Raw genomic sequence first — 19,135 nt, forward strand, 5'->3', positions numbered from 1 at the left:
GGCCATCTGAAACCTTATATAATCTTTGCTCTGAAGGATTCATAGCCGACGTAATCTGACATGACTTGGCTAACCTTTTAAAGAAAAAAGGAAGTATAGAAAAGAGAATCTGTTATTCTTCAAAAATTACCGTGTAAATGAAGATCTTTCGCGATTTTTCAAAGTTTAAGTATAGTTGAATTGGTTTAACACCGTTTTATGCGCAATCTCGTCGAACATCATCGCCAATTACATCTAAGAAAACAAGCTTTTCTGTCTGCGATTTACTCGGGGTGTTATTAAAATTATATTCCAGTTTAAATATTTGCCTCAATAACATGGTTTTTGTTAAATAGGAAAGTTTAAAAAGTAATTTGAGATGATAGGGAAATATTTTCGAGCTGTTTTCTTGGCAGTTCTAAGTCAATTTTATATTTAAAAATTGGCCATCTTTTCCCAGTCGGAACATTGTTATGCTACACTAGAAAAACTTTTTAGTCCAACAGTTATTTTCAAATTAACTAGACCCTGTGAGCAGGGTAACTGGGATACCTGGATGGTACTGGATCCTTGAAATTAAGTGTAGTGATACTACGGGTGTCGGACTAGTATACTGAAATAGTACGCTCAAGTCTAGCCAAGGGCATACACCTATTTCAAAACATAGGCATGCTATGCATGCAAGAGTTACTTTTTTGTAGGGTGGGTGGATTACTTGAAACATTGTAAGTGATGTCTACATTCTTACCAAAGGAGAGAAGAATATTAATGTGGGAAAGAACGAAAATGTCGAATTACCTCACACACAGGTATTTTGTGGTAGATTATGTGTGTTTTGCGAATAAATGTAACCAAAAATAAACTGTATTGGTGCCACGGATACCAGTTAGTAAAAAATGCAGACAGCAGACTGCAGACCGGATACAAAATATAGACTGCAGACTGGGTACAAAATGCAGACTAAGAATCTGAAGAGTTTTTACGTCTGGTATATAATAACATGTCATCTTACAGCTTACCGAGCGTCACGCAATCGCTTTTCTGCGATCCGCCTTCACGACTATTTGCACTATTGTGGAATATTCCTGGCCCATTTCTTGATGAAAATCGATCACAATATTATTTCAAGCCTTCAATATAGTCTTCTTACTTTGAGCGCGAGTTGGTTGGTGTGATGTCTGTACAGACTTTACCAACGTAATAAAAGTAGATGACGTGAATAACAGTGATGGTAAAGCAAGCTTAAAACGGCATAAATCGCCAGAAAATACAACGGATACACAGGGTATGAGTAATTTTTATTGATTTTACGAGAAAAATTTTCATATTTCGAAATATGTATCGTTGTAAATCGACCATACTTCGTTCCCTGTACTATTCCTTATAACGTGCAGTTCCTCTCGTAACTTAACACCGTGTCACACAACGCGTGACGCGTTCATGAATTAATTGTTGGCTTTTTCTCGAGACGTGAGCTTGGGCCGCCTGTGATAAGACAATTGCGTAAGCAATATTTAACATAATAACATTATACACAAAAAAACACAGGGTTTTGGATCACGTATTTATTAAAAAAGAATATCCATATTATTATTATCCATACAACTACAATGAAAACAAACACAAGATTCACCTTTCTGATCGTGAAATTAATACCATTCGTACTGTTATCGTAGCTACGTTTCTTGCCATCAAGTGAATCCAACATGTCGTCTTTCTTCACAAGCAGTTTGCATCCATTATAGTTATGTTCTTCAGTCTCACGGTAGTAGTGTTGTTCAATAGATTGCATAGAGTATATGCAGTTTGGTTTCAGATTTCAGATTTTGCTTTTTACAACAAGTGAACGTTTTTCAACTAAGACATTGGCATACTCAGCATACAAGGCATTCAAGGCTTTCATGGCTTTCAAGCGTTCGCGACTCGATCCGTTCCAAAATTACCGCTCAATAACATCTTTCAGTGTGGATTAGCCGCGATTAATACGACTTGTATATGCGTCTGTAAGTATTTTGCGCGTTTGCGCCATAATGCTCCAGAAGATCGCAATCCATATACGTTGAAATACAAAATAGCTGACCAAAGAGTTTTATAAGCAAAATCTCGTGATTCGTCATGTGACCCGGCCCTGTCTGTGCATGACAACGTCAATCATCATCAAGATAGCACGCGTGATCAGCATGTTAACACCTTATTGGATCACAGTTAGTTGTCATGGTGTTTAGGATAACACGCGTGATCAGCATGTGAACACCTCATTGGATCACAATTAGTTGTCATGGTGTTGAAGAATAACACGCGTGATCAGCATGTGAACACCTCATTGGATCACAGTTAGTTGTCATGGTGTTGAGGGCCCAATGACCTCTGGGTACTATTGCGCAATTTTTCCATTTTGTGGCGGAGGAAAAAAAAAAGACGACAAAAAAACAAAGGAATTTTATGACTGGGCTACCACAGGTATCCCAGTAAAAATGATAAGCAATGATTTGAACTATTAGTTCTTTGTTACTGTTAAATCACTTGAAGAACCTCGAGGAACCTGTATGAAAGAAGTGCGGCCTCGCCTCTTCAGAGTTGCTAAAAAGGTGTGGAATGAATGGACAGAATCTTCCCAGTAAGTGTCTGTGCCTCGGGCAGATGGTCATTCCCTCGAGCTGAATTCTCGACAAATGCTGAATTCCCGCTCTCGCCATGATTAACTTGGCTTCTGTAGCTTCACTGCATTTTGATAAGTGGCAGCTAGCCAAATGGGCGGATATATCTGCGCTACACTCCGAGAGCAAAACATGCTCTACTTCCTCCCTACTGGAACCGCACGGACTTTGAAGTATTTCGTAAAGAGAACAATTTGGGGGGACAGCAGACATTTTTAGTGCTAACAAAGAAAACGTCCCAAGAAACAAATCTTGCCGAAAAATCTTTTTGTTCCCGACAGATTTTAATTGAATTAGGAAGAAATAAACAAGTTTGCCAAATATTCTTTCGCAAGAAATAGAAATGCCACACAGAAAAGTTGAAAAGTTTTACTTTGATAAGCTTTAAGCAAAAAACATTTCGTGTCTTTTTGAAGAGATGTACCTCTAATGAAAGGAAATGTAGCTGCCGTCAAATTCCTTTTTCAAAATTAATCAGTAATTGAATTAGGTGAAACAGAAACACACGGCTCCTTTTTGGCGCCTCGTAGAAAATGAAAATGGTCATAAAAATATAATACAAAATTTTGTCATGAAATACCAAAAAAATTCCTACAATACAAAGAAAAAAAAAAGAAAAACACAACTCTTTGTCATCAAGAAAACGCTAAAAAAGATGTGTCCTGGGCTACACATTACACAACTTTCTGTAGCTAATTTGCATAAGGTAATTTATTAACCGCAAGAAAGCTCTCCCTCCTTGATTGTTCTTCAACACACCTATATTTCAAATACAACGGTGTAAACGTGATATGTTACTTATTTCTAATGTACAAACCAACCTCTCATTATTTATTACTTGATTTTATGGTGGTTCTCGGTCCTGATATTGATAAACTGTCGGACTGTGTTTTATCGAGATAAAATCACTTGAGCGAAAAGAACAACTTTATTTATCAAAACAAACTGGATTCCGTTAGCGCATTGTGTTCAAAGAAAATGGCTCTTAAAATGTTACGTAGTGCATACAAGAAATGATACAACTATTGAGTTTCCACATTCTTATAAACACTTCTTTGAATAGCTAAATGTTGTTATGTAAACTGTTTGTGGCGTGTATCGTATAAACGCGATCGCTGCAGCCAGGAGGCTGCAGTTAATTTGCATATAGGAATTAAAAAGTACATTCTGGAATATTTGTGCCATTTCGTTAAAAAAGAGGCCAAAATGATGATTAATATCGATCTTGATACTCCATCAGATAATTGTTCCTGCACCTTTAAGTGTTTTAGGGCTGTTAAGCTTTACAAACCTGTCTGCTGGTCGGACTACGTTATCGTTGGTTTCGATCAAGACGGCGAATATTTATTAAATTCAGAAAGTTCTCTACGGCGCAGGATGAGGAGTGCCCAAAAGTTTTATTCTATATTTAACTTGCTCTATCTAACTACTTTTAAGCTGCAATAGACTTGACTCTAGATCAGGTCCCACATAAGAGAAAATAGCTTTCAACCGCATGTACCTCACTCCTCACAAATTTCAATGCTCACGATAAGGTATTTTGAAAGTTTCGTAACTCGGTAAAAATTTTACAGAATGCAATCGTTTTACCTTTGAAGTATTTAAATAAAGCCATTCTTAAATACGTAAAATAATCAGCTTTGTAGATTGGGAAATAAGGATTTGGTAGCGCTCGATATTTATAGCTTAATTATAGGGGTCACAGAAGACAAATTGAGCAGTTTGGAGGTGACCTTTAAAGTTGTCTCGTAAAAATAAAAAAAAATAAAATTGATCAAAACAAATGTGATATTTGTACATGGGATAGAATTGTTGACTTTCACTGAAAAACTAAGGGAAATCGGTGCAGGACCGAAATTTGCCTTATACCTTCTTACGCGGACAGCAAATCAGTGGTATAAAAACAATGCAGGTAATTTTAACAACCCAGTTGTTAACACTAAATTACCTGCTATACTCTCCCACCGACGCAGCACCACAGTTTCTTTAGAAACTTACCCCTTCATTCATTTGTATAAAAACAATGGTATGATTGTTAACGAGAAAAAGCACTAAGCTCTAATCCTGGGAAAAACTGAGCACAATTTTTGTTTCTTAGTAAAGAACTCGATAGACATATTTAGGATGACAATAGATAATAGGCTCTCTTTTGATAATCACGTATCAGTTATCTGTAAGAAAATAGTAATCAATTTAACGCTCAGATTTCGGAAACTTATTGATAAGGAGACGCTATTGTAGCTTTGTAAAGCCTTTATTTTGCTGCATTTTTATTACTGTTCTTCTGTTTGGCATTTCTGTGGTGCGCGCAATGCCGACAAAGTAGATAATCTAAATAAGTGCATTCTTAGGGTTATACTACAGGACTACAGCTCTCCATATGACATTCTACTAAGGAAAGTTAACTTAAAATCTCTATTCATTAGACGCCTCCAGAACTTCATGATCACGTCATATAAGAGTCTGTTATTTACAAATTATTCAGGTTATTTAAAAGATATGTTCACCGTACGGTCTTCATCCTACAATTTGCGCGGAAATTATATCCTGGCCCTTCCCAACCCAAAAACAACGACATACGGTCTGCACTCACTTTTCATACGTAGCTAGCAAAATATGGAACTCTCTCGCAGACACTTACAAAACATTAAGTTTTCAAGAATTCAAGCAGGAGATCCTCAGATATGAAGCTTTTTCACAGTAGATCTACAAGTTACATTTCCCTCTGCATGCACAATGTGGTATATAGTTTATAAATAATATTGGAATTCATTAGTAGCTTTGTATCCTCAGCCAATATATCAGTAGCTCCGTCTAAGTAGCTTCTTATCAGTTGCCCCTATTTCAATAGCTCCTTATTATGGCCCCTTTATCTTTAGCTCCCTATCAGAAACTCCGTTTCAGTAGCTCCTTATCAGTACCTCCGTATCAGAAGCTCCTTATCAGTAGCTCCTATTCAGTAGCTCAGTGTTAGTAGCTCAGTATCAGAATCTCCTTATCAGTAGCTCTTGTATCAGTAGCCCTGATATCGGTAGCTCTGTTCTAGTAGCACTGTATCAGCAGCTCCTCATCATTAGCTACGCAATATTAGCCCCGTAACAGTGGCTCCTCATTAGTTGCTCGGTATTAGTAGGTCCTGCATTAGTAGCTCCGTATCACTAGCTCTCTAGCTCCTGTATCCGAAGCTCCGTATTACAAACTCCGCGCCAGAAGCTTCGTATGAGTAGCTCCGCATCACTTCCTTCGTATCAGTTACCCTATATCAGTAGCTTCTAATCAGTAAGTCTGTGTTAGTGGTTCTGTATTAGTAGCTCTGTATCAGCGGCGTCATTAACTCTTAATCCTAATCAGTAGCTCCATTCAAATAACGTCGTATAAGTAGCTGCGTATTAGAAGCTGCGTAATAGTGGCTCCTTTATCAGTAACTCCATGCAAGTATCTCCATAAAAGTGCCACTATATTAGTACCTCCGTATTAGTAGCTCCGTATATGAGTAGCGCCATATCAGTATCTTTGAATCGGACGCTCGATATAAGTAGCTCCCCTGTTACTTAATACGTATCAGTAGTTCCTGTATCATTCACTTCATATCAGTGGCTCCATATTAGATACTCTGTATCAGTAACTACCCATCAGTAGCTCCCTATCATTAGCTCCTTATAATGAGATAACAATTAGTAGCTTTGTAAAAGTAACTCCATATTAATAGCTTTGTTTAAGTTGTACCGTATCCGTAGCTCTATATCTGAAGCTCCTGTATCAGTGGCTTCCATTAGTTACTCTATATAGGTAGCTCTTTTTTAGTATCTCGTAATGAGTAGCGCTGTAGCTGTAACATCGGCAGAAATATTGGACAAGATGGCGGCCGCGCTTGCGCATTTCGTCCATAATGGCGTCCAAATAATATAAGAAACTGTAAGGAAATTTGTAAAAATTTCTAAAATATAACAATCAGGAGCTCATGGTCCCGTCTGCTCTCGATCGAGACATATTCAGTACTGATTCTGCTATTCATCAAACCTCACAGGGACTCGATAAATAAAAACCACTTACTTCCCGAGCCAGTTCTTTTGTCATTGATTATTGACCTAGGTCGCCATACAGTTCTTCAAAATCCGTCGTTCTCCATCCCAAACACAATAATAATAAAGGTCTTTATTAAGAATTCATTGCGCAAACAGACGTGCAAACTATGACTATGGCATTGAGACTATGGCATTGAGAAAGTCAATATAATCACATCCATCCTGAACATTTTCATACTTTATCTTTAGTACGTATGATATATTTACTTCCTGTTTTATGTATGACAACGGTGGATTTGGGACAAAGATTTTCCATTCATAGTTTCTCTGCATGTACCTTGAAATTACATCTGACATTTTTGTAATATATTTTGGGTTTCTTATATTTTATGTGAAGGGAATCTGCATTTCTGAAATCAAATTTACAAGTGTGTAAATCTAGGCTTTCTATAACAGGTCCTCGTTCCTAGATGCATTAGAACGCGCGTGTTTAATGGATGGTTTATTCAAACCTCCAATTTTTTCAATGGGTATACATTCTGTGCCCACATACATGGACTATCTATACAGCTGGATAAGCCAGGTTAAAAAGATTGTTTTGGGAGAAAGAAAATGGAAGCCCGTCGTAAAGAAATTTTGCGCAAGAACACGGTGGTTTCTCGAACTCTACACACACTCATATCGGTCGATTTACAGACGTATTTACAGGATAAAATATGTCTTTTTTAAGTTCCCTTGAAACTTATTTCCTGCATGGGAGGAAGCCGCGAAATACTCTAAAAGAAACTGCAACAACAGGAGAATGTTATGCGAGGTCGGGGAACCACTGTTTCTCATAAGACGCCTAACCTTACGACCATTGATTGAGGATACCTCAGACAAATCTCAGACACTTGAAGGAGTTACATTGGAGCAAAAAACACCCTATTTGATATGCATTTGTACCTTACAAGGAAGTCTCGTCAATTTATCCATTTATATTTTTCGAATTTTTCGGATGTTCAGAAAAATAACGAGAGGTCGGGGAAACATGTGCAGCATCTCGAGGTATTTTTATTTTTCAATTTAGTTCCTTGTTCCATACATGTTATTGTAACGCTCCAGCCATTTTTAAATACTCCGTTTCCAAGCAACAAACCACCGCCTCCGCCATTTTGTCCGTCATTTCTGGCAATGGATCCAATTTATGAGGAGGCGTCAAAATACCTTCTGACAATACAAATGCGCAACGAATGGCAAGTTGTTAGCAAGGAAAAGAAAAAGATTTAAAACACAAAAACAAAGGAACAATGAAGATGGGACACAGTCCATTGCTAAGGTCTCCGATAATTCCATTACTGTTGCCGCCAAAAATTCGGTTTATTACAAATTCGTACTCTTCTTTTGTCACGTTTCATTCAGGCCTTTTGTTCTGCGCGCCTAACTTTCATCAATATTCTGTTACTCTTTCCTGTATAATTTCCTTTTGTTTATGTCGCTTGTATTAGTCTTCACCGCGGATTTTATGCATTCGGATCAACCGTTGAACTATTTGAACCGTCTAACTGTTTATACCGTCTCTATCGATCGCTTTACGCCGCTTTACGTTGCTTTACGTCGCTTTACATCGTCTTTAATTTGGCAGTTGACCCAAATCTCGGCGACATTTGTAAGTGTCTTTTGTTTTCTTTTATTTTTGTTTTCTCGTTTGTTAATTTCTTTACCTTGAATTGTGACAACTACAGCTTGTAATCCATTTCTTGCAACCGGTTAGTATACATATTCATCACTTAACTTCGTTTCGTTTAGCCATTTGGAAGTGAGGTTGAACATGTCTGTGAAGAGCATTTTTGGCTACAACACTGATGTACAACCCTATCAATTGGAGCTTCCTCAACAAAGACAAGTATATGTTGTAAAAAGCTAGAAAAAGACGTTGGCCATCGAGCAGTGGTCAAGTTGTTCAGTAGGGCCACCTCAAAAGCTATATAGAACAACTTCAAAGCTAACCTGGAGCATTCGCCGGACCAAGACATTCTCTATGTCGGCTCCAATAACCTTAAATATAAAAACTGTTGCAAGATGCTGAATCGATCGTAGACAAATCGAAGATTCATTCTCCGCCATATTTAGGCTTACTTCTACAAGGTGCAAGGGATGAATTCAATGGAGCAGTGAAAGATGCCGATAAACATCTAAAGAGCTATTGCCGTCAGAATGGATGGGAACTTATCCAGCATCTAAAGATCACAGAGAATGGCCTAAACAAGGGAGGACTGCATCTTAGTTATAAAGGTAATCAAAACATATTTAACAACCTTAACGTGCTCTCCGCAGATTTCCTGCGTGCTCAGTCTACTAAATCCAACAGTGAATCCCGTATACTGAATGAAAGCGGTAGAGAGGGTCCTACATAGGTTTGGCAGGATGAAGGATGAGGCTTAAAATCGAGGCGGGATGAGGGATACGAGATTCTTTAACGGCGAGATACGGGTTGAAGATAGCAAGGCGAGACCGGGACATACTCCGATTCGAAGGCGGGATAGGGGTTGGGACGGGTATAGGCGAGCTCATAAAAAGTATTTGTTTGCTTTAGAAACGGGCTTAATTAATGCTCCCGTGTAAATTGAGGTTGACATGCCTAAATGATTCACGTCCAGTTTTCTCTGTATTACCCTTACCAAAGCTGTTGATATGGACCATATATGGTCCAAATATGGAAATGGTATGGGACAACATATGGCTAATCTATGGGCATTGCATGGTTTTTATATGGGATGTTAGCTCCCATATCAAACCCATAAATAGTGACTAGTGCCCGCCAAGTGCATTCTATTGTCTTTCACTATGGGATTTCTACGTATTTCGTAAAGTTCCATACATTCCCCATAGGATCTGGTATGGGAATGGTATGGGTCAGTCCCATAGTGATGCCATATGATGGCTGAACATTCTCTATGGGATTGCTACGTATTTCGTAAAGTTCCATATATTCCCCATAGTATCCATTAGGGGAATGGTATGCAACAATCCCATACCATTCCCATAATGACCCTGGACCATTCTCTTTGGGATTGCTATGGGATTTTAAAGTTCCATATCATTCCCATAGCATTCAGCAAAGCTGACATCTCATATGGGAACACTATGGGGTCCTTTGACTTCAGCCCCATATCTTTACCATATGATTCAGAAATTACTAAAGGGACTGTGAGGTTAAAGGCAAGTAATGGTGACATCATATTCGTCCATTAAAACCATATCTTTAATTGCATCTAAAATTTCTTGCAAAAAAAATTGAATAAAAATAACAAAAAACCAAAAATCTTATATTTCTTCTAGGTCAACACTATGAAACCGGTAGTTTTCCTCTCGCTCAACACTATCATTAACAACACTACTTTTTTTTATCAAGCAATACGACTTAACTTGCCAACTCTGTCAAATTGTTACTCTTCTTTTTGATCGACACTATAATACGGTTACTGTTATTTTTGGCCAAGACTATGAAACTGTTATTCTGTATTTTGGTCAACATTATCAAACAGAAATTTTCTTTTTGGTCAACATAATGAAATTGGTAAACTCTTGAAGTTAAACAGTTTTACAGTAATTATAAAAAGTGTTCACTCTGCTCGTTACTCTCGTACTCTTGGGGGCCTTCTAGCTTCCACACATTTCATGTTTATCTTCTGTATGATTTGGCTCAGTTGAGGAGAGTCCTTTGAAAACTTTGAACAGACTTTACCTGAAAAAAAAAGTTTAAGTTAATATTAAGTCATATTTACATGTAAAACAGTACCCCAACTTATACGTGGAATGTTGCCTTACCAAGAAACAAAAATTGCTTGATTGGAGGTAATCAATTGTAATGGGTTCTGTTTTGTTTGCTTGATTTATAAAATTAATAACTTAATTGAAAGCTCAGTGACATTATTTTTTTTTCATTTACTGGTGTCTTAATTATCTCTGCTGTGGCTAAGGGAGTAAGATTAAAACCTTTAGATCAGTTTTATACATTTTTTGTGGAAGTTTCAATCCAGGTTAATTGTAATGGGCTGCAATGGAAACTACTGGGATTCCAGTACTTTGTGTCCAAATAAAATTCTTTCTGCTTCAATTCTATATCATAATTATTGCATGCAAGTTTGTATTAAATTGCTTATTTTTTAAGGACAACAATGCCTTAAAAACCCAGTCAATTCAAGTTCTAATTAGTGAGTTAGAGAACCCCATGACTGCAAGTTATGTACTTATTTCTGAATAAAATAATTCAGTGTTGCACTACTTACCAACAAGGGCATCAATGATGAGGGGGGTCAACGGAATGTTTGCATCACCGCTTTTGCCTTTTCTGTCACTAATGATGATTTAGGTCCTTTTAGGATTATGACATATCTGTACTGGAGAAATCCAATCAGAAAACTTCGAATACAATATTTGAAGCTTATTATGGCTAGTAAGATAAAACCGTGCCCGGTGGTGGCATTGTACATGTAGTATATGTAAATTAAACCTGGATAAGCGACAATCAAAATTGACTCACCCCCTTTGTTTAGTATCTTGGCATCATAGTATTTACCATTGGGGATCCACAAAGCATTAACGATATCCCCAACTTGCATTTCATTGTCTTCTTCGTCGTCAGGGAAGATGTGTCGAACTTCCTCTTCAGTAAGCACTCTCAAATTTTCATCATCCTCATATTTTACAAGGTACCAAAGTTCTACAGGTGTAACAAAAATTAAAACCCTTTGAATTTTCTTAAATTCAAACAATTAACCGTCAGCAGCAAGAGGCATAAAAAAAACTTTTTTAATTAAGGGGCCAGGCTGTTTGGATGCTTTCTGGGAATACAATCTGTACAGTTACTGGTCACTTTGTCACCAGTGAGTCTTGCCACCAGAAAACAACCCAAGATACTACCAATACCATGCATTTCTAGTTCTTAAAACATGTGCAGAGTGGCAGTGAGTTTGTTGGTGGTGAAACTTCCTGTTGGTGAGATGACCGGTAACCATATGTACATACCCCTATGCCCTTTGAATTTTGACTAATGTCTGAAGCAGCAAGTTTTTGGAGCAACAAGAGGACTCTTGTTTCTTGGTCAGTTGTAATGTTTCCCGATTTGCAATACAATAAATATATTACTGGAGCACCAAAGTCAATAGAACTGATTGAAATGTTCTATTCAAGGGGGGAAATCCATTCATAACTTTGGCTCAAATTTTCCTTTTAAGTTCAGTTTACCAGTAGTTTCTGTTATTACTCTCTGGCTAGAGACATTACTTAAACATGTTCTAGGGAAATTTAGGCAACTGATATGTGCAGAGTGAGTAAAGGTTGTCTTTTCTTTGTTTTCAAATGTTTGATATGCAAGGTCTAGAAGCATGCAAGAGTACAAGTGAATCCTTTTGAATAAACTTGATAGTTTGGCAAAAATTATAAACAACTAAGGTGCATGTACTTACGGCCTTAACGTAGTAAACAGGCATACTTTTCGGATTACAATCATTGAAACTTGCTCTTGGATAGACTGATCAGTAAAGAGTTCTTTTCACTGATCTGACAACATGCATGCTTGTCGATCACTTTGTGCTTTCATAAACACGATTCAATCGAGTTGCTTACCTTCTCTTAGACGCGCTGGAGCACTTCTTTTCCTTGAATTTCTTTCCATCTTTTCTTGCAGTGGAAATAGGCAAACAAACCTTAAAACTCGCTCTGTATAAGTAACAAACTCTCTGAAGAAAGGCTTGCCGAAATGTGTGAAAAATTTGAAAAGGACGCGCATTTCGGCGTGGGTCTGAAGGGCTCTCGTTATTGGTCAATTTAACACCACGTGTTCTTGTGTTGAGTCCGAAAGTCCACTACGCACGCGCACTTGAATAACAACACGTGTGGGGTTAACGTGTGAGGGACCGGGAACTAGACTTTAAGTCAACAAACATGGCCGACGATGGCGAGAAGGTTGCACGAAAACAAAGAGGTCGCTACCGAGGATACATGCGTCATTCTAATCCATACAAATTTCCAGCGGCAAGAAGACGAAAAGGCAACCTCTATAAAGCGAAACAATCATCAACTGGTACACGAAATGATTTAAACAAATGCGATGTTGAAGAAATGATTCCCGACACGCGACATGCACAGCCTCTTTGTACTGGCGATCCTGCTGAAATATTCGAAGCAGAAACAAACAGCATGATTTTAGGTGAAGACTGCAGCTATTTTCAAGTGCAAGACATGGAAGATTCAAGCACATTTGGATTGGAAGAAGAAAATAATTCGAGGATAAGCGGAGACGAATTTGAACTGTTTGATTCCGCGGATACTAACACTTTTGAACAATTTGTCAAAGACGAGGATGCTTGCTCGGACATTTTCAGTGACTGTGAGAACCCTGATGAAATAGACACTGAATGCATTCCAGAACATTGTGGAGCAGAATCAGATGACATGCTATATTCGGGAGCTCCAATCACAAGTAACTCAAGTGTTATGTTGTTGCTATCTTTCGTGTTTAAGCACAAGCTTATACGTGAAGCATTCAATGATTTGCTTGCAGTAATAGAGGCTCACTGTCCCCGGCCTAACAACTGCAAGACAACAGTAAACAACCTGTTCCAATTTCTGAGCAGAGCGAAGGGAAATGTTGTCAAGCATTACTTCTGTGGTTTCTGCAAGGCATATTATGGCAAAGATGTCAAAGGAAACTGTACCATTTGTGGCAAAAGCATCCAAAACAACGGTGGATTCTTCATTGAAGTGCCTATTGAAAATCAGCTGCTTAAGTTTTTCTCTGGTAAGTGCAAGACTAAGTATGTAATTGTGTTTATTATTATTGGCTAAACTTCAGAATACCCAGCCACTTTTCAAGTATTTTCAAATGCTACTACCACAGTCCAACAGTCGTCATAATTTATAACATAATATCGTTATTATTTTCATTATCTAAAACAAAATTCTGGTTCTGGAGAGGCCTATTTGTCATGTAATTGGTGCATGATCAGGTTGGTACTGTACATGTACTGGTATCCAATGTCTGCATACTTCAAATCAGATACCTGTAATTGGACACCTACGTCATTTGCAAGTCAATCGACATCAATGGACAGTTTTTTGGGTCTGGGGAGGTGGGGATTTCACACAAATCATGTGCATTCTGATACAGGGATTTGAACCTGGAACTGCAAAAATTAATGCATGCCTCTTTTGCATATGAGCTGTTACTGAATACAATTTAAGCATAGATTACAGGGAAATGTAAAATGCTAGTATGCCCTCTACATCAAGAACATTCAGCTATGTTTTATACAAGGGTCTCTTTTTCTTCAGATTCAGAATTTGTTGATGGACTAAAGTACCAATTTCACCAAGTTAAGAGGGCTGAAGACAATATAGAAGATGTCTATGATGGTTCCCTTTACAAAAGCAAGAGTGATCCAGGTGGATTTCTTCTAGATCCATATAACATCTCAGTAAAACTTAACACTGATGGTGTGGCAATATTTCGTTCATCACAATTTGGAGTTTGACCTCTGTTTCTCCTCGTTAATGAGCTTCCTCCATCACTAAGGTACACAAATATATGTAGGCCCAATACCAGTATTTACCACACTGTATTTTAAAAAAAGTAAGGACAACAATAATTACAGTATTATTCACCCTCAAACATCCATTCTCAGTTATATGTATCAAATGAAATGTGTTGTATTAATGAGTCAGAATGCAGTTACATGTACATTAACTTTAAGGAGTCACAAGCTCTTGTAGGTAGTTAACAGTATAAAATTATGTAAGTTGTACACTATAGAGTACTTGCAAAGTGAACTGATACTTGCATAGTGCCTTCCTTTCTCAGGTGTATAAATGGTTACCAGAAAGTTTACTCCTGGGGATAAAACTGCAATCGACTAGCATCTCATCCAGGGGGGAGTAGAAATACTCCTAGTCGGTTCATGTTAAAATAACCTAGGATAAGCCCCAGCTCTGATGAGCCACTTGCCTTGTATATGGACTATCTTACCTAAGCACTTACACCAGATATGTTACTTTTACAGGAGAGCTAACAAGTACAGAATATTTGGTGGTCTATGGTTTGGTGAAGAGAAACCTTTTTTCTCAACTTTCTTCAAGCCATTTGTTGACACTTTGTGGAAAACAGAAATGCATGGTTAGTAAAAAAACAATTACATTTGGATAAGTCACCTAAATTTTCATTTATTTTTCCGAACTAATAAATTTTTTGTGTAAAGGTACTGTACTCATCCATCAATAGCTGTTTTTACAAAGGAATTAAAGACTTGAAAAAAGTAACAATTAAATAAAGAATCTCCAGAACATGTGTCATGTGGTCAGTCTTTTATTTGGAGAGTGCCTTTAGTATAACATGTAATATTTTACTTAAGACTTTAAAAGTTTGTTTATTGAAATAACACCCAAAGACAAACTTAGGAACTCAGTGATTGAAAGTTCTTTGAGGTATGAATTTGGTCTGTATAAAGGGGTTGTTCATAAAAGGAGAAGTTTAAAATTATTGTACTTTTTGATATAACAGGAATTGAAGTCACACTTCCAGATGGAGCAAAGAAGAAATCCAAGGTTATGGCTCTTTCTGGTCACTTTGATCTTCCAGCCAGAGCTGGTGTCCTTGAGCAGATGACATATGTTGGCCACGATAGCTGTAGCTTTTGTGATGAACATGGCGACGTTGTCAAGACTACTGGAAGAGGCCATGTTATGACCTTTCCATTTCGCAACACTCCATCTGGGCATGCTAAACCACGTGGTGCAGTGGATGTTAAGGCTCACTCGTACAAAGCCCTTGAAAAGAATGCCACTGTAAGATACCTGTGACTTAATATTGTACTGTGAACCAGGTCTTGGAAATGTTGTTGCTCAAGAATATGTATCTTGTTTTAAAATGCCTTTAGTTATTTTTGGGAAAACACTGAACTTCAGATTTCTTTTACAGGTTTGTGGCATTAAGGCACCAAGCCCATTATTACAGTTACCGAGCTTTGACGTTGTTAATGGCATTGCTATAGATGCTATGCACTGTGTCTACCTTGGAGTTGTAAAACAACTTGTTGGCCTGTGGTTTAATTCAAAGCACAGTGATCAGAGGTGGTACTGTGGGAGCCGAGTAGAGATGGTGGATAAACGCCTGCTGGAGATCAAGCCCCCTACTGTGATTACCAGGATCCCAAGAAGTATTCAGCATCACGTAAAATTCTGGAAAGGTAATCAACTTATGAGACATAAGCTGAAGCTTTATTATTTAGTGCACTTATCAGTGTCTTGCTGGGTGGAGGGGGAGAGTGTATTTGATAAATGTAAAGAAAAATGAAAGAAAAAGTTGAAAGTCTTAATTAGTTTCCACACTTACCTAAGCAAGTCCAAGCCTGCATTGATATCATATTCATTTGCACTGTTTCTTCTTTTACAGCTACAGAGTACCGCAACTGGCTACTTTATTATTCCCTACCCTGTTTAAAAGGAATTCTACCTGACGATTATTACCAGCATTATGCCTTGTTGGTTGGTGGCATTACCTTACTGTCTGGAAGATCCATTTCCCCTGGACAACTTCAAATGGCTGGAAAGTTCCTGATTCATTTTGTTGAGATGTTTGATGTGTATTATGGTAAGAAATATTATATGTAATGATAAAAACAGTATATATCACTTGCTATATATAGTGCTAACTATTCAAAGTTTACTTAAGGTGTTATAAATTATTTTCAAGCAACATAACCATGAGCTTGAATTTTTTGGTTAATTAACTCATAAGACTTAAAATCCTTTGTGCTAATAACCAAGATAGGGAATGCACACTTAATGGACACACTGCAAAAGAACTGCAAAAGGTATTTTATTCCTGCCCTTACAGGAAGTACATGTATCTTTTTATATTGACAGATCCAAGATATGTGCTGATGAATCAGCACATGCTGCTTCATTTGGAGAAATCAGTGCGGGATCATGGTCCCCTTTGGAGCAGTTCCTTGTTCGTTTTTGAGGATTGGAATGGAGACCTTTCTAATTATTTCCATGGAACACAAAACATTGCAATCCAGGTCAGCTAGTGTTGCAAACTGTTCAATTAATACTTTGTACAGGAAGTTGATGGTTGTTGTACTCTTCCTGGTATAATTTTAAACAAGTTTTAAGACAATGAATTACTGTTTTGACCAACTTTTAGCCACAAAGTAAAAATAATGGAGTCAGGCCATAATACAATAGAATTTATTCAGTGTGTGTTCTTGTTGTATGTCTTGCATTCAATGGTTCTAAGCTTCCATTTAATTTTTTATTGTTTTGAAGATAATGACTGCTGTGACAAGTCAACAAAGCTACCCAGAAATGATAAAAGAGATTCCTCCAGGGCATGCAAAAGATCTGGTGCTGTGGCTTCCTGGGCAAACAAACAGGTTGGTAGTTAACCCTTTCGTGGCATATCGATCATTCTACTTATTGTTTTTGTGTATGTTTAACAAATTGTAATCCAATCGCAAGGAACTTCTAAACAAGTCTGGAGTAATATAACTTTAAGTAAAGACCTCTAAGGGGCATAGGTTGTATAACTGCAGTATTTTTTTCTTGTCTTTCAGGACCAACAGGATGCATCTCAAAAATGAGTTTTTTGCAATTGGTGCTCTAAAGAAAGGGACACCTGGTGCACCATTTGAAGAAGATCTTCTGCTTTGTTTGGGTGTGGAGTCCATTGAATGTGTCACTTTCTTTAAACGTCTACAATTTGGGGATGCCATTTTTCACTCACAAATGTACAAGAGAGTTTCAAGAAGAAACAACTTCACCATTGCGTATTGCCAGGGAGGGCACACAAGCTATGGCCAAATTGAAGTGTTCTTTTTGGTTGAGGAAACTTCCAGGATGACTTGTGGCGCAGTCATCACTCTAATGCCCAAGTCTAGTGGAGTACTTTGTGAAAGCCATGAAGTATTGGGGAATGTTGTCAATCACATTGTTCCTCTCCACCAACCAAATAAGAACAGATTTGACATTATCCCTTTAGAGGACATTATAGATGTGTGTCTGTACATTAAATTTTCAGATAGTGAGGTGGGATATGCTGCGCATTTTCCTAACCATTTTGAAAAGGACTGAACATTGTCTTGTATACATGTACATGCATTTTCTTTTGCAAATTTTAGACCAAAAATTGTCACTGGCCTGCCAATGCAAAGCGATGAACATCAACAATGATTGTATAAATTCAAATCACTGAATTTTTTTTGCATTCAAGCTTCCTCATCAGTCTTCAACACACAATCGGACGCATAAGGCCTTGCATTTAAGCTTACTGAAGCCTTATTACATTAAATTTTCGCACCACATTAATTTTGTGATTTTGAGGTTTATGCATTTCACAATTTTGCAAAAGGTTTTGTATTTTGAGTCACTTTTATTCTGTGTTTATCAGTGAGGTGATTTACCTTTTTGGCAATTTACTGTAAAAATTCTTTGACCTAAATATAAGGATTGTTGTACAAATAAGTTTCAAAAACTATTATGTTATCAAGCTTCAGGTCCGTTGACACTCACATCTTCAAAGTTAACTTCACTTTTCATTTTCTTTTGGACTTGCAAACTGTAATTTAACTTATTCTTTCTTGATTTTTACCTAATGCATCACATAATTTTCACATCATGTTATGTACACAAAACTTGTTTTTCATGCCACTTAAACTTTTCAATATTAAAATTAATTGCCAAATTCGCAAAGTTTAGGCATTGCAAAGATTTCATGTAATAAGGAACATGTAGCTTGTTATTTTCCTACTTACAGTCTGCAAAGATTTCATTTAATATAAAGCCTTGAATCTTTGCTACCAAACTTAATTTTTCAAACATGAAAAACTTTTTTGGAAAAAGGCCTTCAGTTCATGGTGACAATGAGAAGGATCTATTATTCAACAAAGTATGATGCAGTATATGCATGTTGATATTGTTGTAAGTTTCATAAAACTCAAGTTAACACTTGAATTATGACATGTAACACAATGACAATGCATAGGTGAACAGAAACTTGAATGGAATTTTCATCTATTTTTATTAGGGAAGCATGTCAGAGTGTTGCAAAGTTATCTCTTGACTCATGTAAAATATTCTTAGACTTTTATGGTCATTTCAGTTTAAAAAAATGTAGCCTGTCAGAATAATTAATGGTTTTTGCTCTCTGTTTACAATAGAGGACATTATTGTCTCAGTCCAATTAATAAAATTGTCAATTACTCAATGTGTGGACATGTGTTTTCCCATTGCCATTATGAGCATAGATATGTCCCATAGATTTCCCATAGAACTACTGTCATGGGAGATCTTTGGGAAACAAGAGCTGAAATGGTTGAAATATGGAGAGTGAATGCCCCATAGAGATCCCATACAGTTTTCACAATGGGAAATCTATGGGGCATGATGAACACCTGTCAGCTGGTATGGGTAATCTATGGTATACTCTTCATAATG

General features: G+C 37.3%; 4 protein-coding genes and 1 pseudogene across 11 annotated transcripts in view; 3 read left to right on the plus strand and 2 right to left on the minus strand.

Moving 5' to 3' along the window:
- Window positions 1–19,135, minus strand: part of LOC149037628 (uncharacterized) — a 237,911-nt pseudogene that overhangs the window by 188,149 nt on the left and 30,627 nt on the right.
- Window positions 1–19,135, plus strand: part of LOC113664130 (uncharacterized) — a 41,104-nt gene that overhangs the window by 9,330 nt on the left and 12,639 nt on the right. For 2 of the 7 annotated variants that reach the window (XR_016181212.1, XR_016181211.1), the window contains exons 1-2: window positions 7,692–8,309; window positions 8,774–8,935. The exons of 1 other annotated variant lie outside the window; for it this stretch is intronic. The gene's annotated coding sequence lies outside the window, so the exon portion shown is untranslated. Of the gene's footprint in view, window positions 1–7,691; window positions 8,310–8,449; window positions 9,309–19,135 lie in introns of those variants that run through there. 4 more of the 7 variants (XR_016181213.1, XR_016181209.1, XR_016181210.1 and 1 more) reach the window with 4 other exon arrangements.
- Window positions 9,884–12,434, minus strand: LOC149037642 (uncharacterized). 2 transcript variants are annotated; one of them, XM_089187907.1, is made up of 4 exons: window positions 12,272–12,434; window positions 11,187–11,366; window positions 10,933–11,038; window positions 9,884–10,388 (listed from the first exon to the last, which is right to left on the minus strand). In XM_089187907.1, exons 1-3 carry the CDS (start codon window positions 12,432–12,434, stop codon window positions 11,028–11,030), a joined length of 354 nt encoding a protein of 117 aa, XP_089044033.1. In that variant the 3' UTR covers window positions 9,884–10,388; window positions 10,933–11,027. The 2 variants fall into 2 exon arrangements, with proteins under 2 accessions (XP_089044033.1, XP_089044032.1); XM_089187906.1 differs by having other exon boundaries at window positions 10,933–11,043.
- Window positions 12,590–13,558, plus strand: LOC149037643 (uncharacterized). Its single transcript, XM_089187894.1, has one exon. The coding sequence runs from the start codon at window positions 12,590–12,592 to the stop codon at window positions 13,490–13,492; it is 903 nt and encodes a 300-aa protein (XP_089044020.1). The 3' UTR covers window positions 13,493–13,558.
- LOC149037644 (uncharacterized) lies at window positions 14,704–18,901 on the plus strand. Its single transcript, XM_089187913.1, has 7 exons — window positions 14,704–14,816; window positions 15,201–15,484; window positions 15,618–15,885; window positions 16,092–16,289; window positions 16,565–16,722; window positions 16,970–17,076; window positions 17,257–18,901. Exons 1-7 carry the CDS (start codon window positions 14,810–14,812, stop codon window positions 17,771–17,773), a joined length of 1,539 nt encoding a protein of 512 aa, XP_089044039.1. The 5' UTR covers window positions 14,704–14,809; the 3' UTR covers window positions 17,774–18,901.

The sequence above is a fragment of the Pocillopora damicornis genome, chromosome 11 (assembly GCF_964200805.1).
Source record: "Pocillopora damicornis chromosome 11, jaPocDami1.2, whole genome shotgun sequence".
Taxonomy (NCBI): domain Eukaryota; kingdom Metazoa; phylum Cnidaria; class Anthozoa; order Scleractinia; family Pocilloporidae; genus Pocillopora; species Pocillopora damicornis.

Bases quoted from the DNA above. Each gene is read 5' to 3' on its own strand.
- LOC149037644 (XM_089187913.1), top strand. The intron at 16,723-16,969 runs GTCAGCTAGTGT...ATTGTTTTGAAG, and splicing joins CACAAAACATTGCAATCCAG to ATAATGACTGCTGTGACAAG. The intron at 17,077-17,256 runs GTTGGTAGTTAA...CTTGTCTTTCAG, and splicing joins CTTCCTGGGCAAACAAACAG to GACCAACAGGATGCATCTCA.
- LOC149037642 (XM_089187906.1), bottom strand. From the start codon at position 12,434: ATGCGCGTCCTTTTCAAATTTTTCACACATTTCGGCAAGCCTTTCTTC. The intron at 11,367-12,271 runs GTAAGCAACTCG...TTACACCTGTAG, and splicing joins TCCAGCGCGTCTAAGAGAAG to AACTTTGGTACCTTGTAAAA. The intron at 11,044-11,186 runs GTGAGTCAATTT...GGATTTCTCCAG, and splicing joins CAAGATACTAAACAAAGGGG to TACAGATATGTCATAATCCT.
- LOC149037643 (XM_089187894.1), top strand. From the start codon at position 12,590: ATGGCCGACGATGGCGAGAAGGTTGCACGAAAACAAAGAGGTCGCTAC.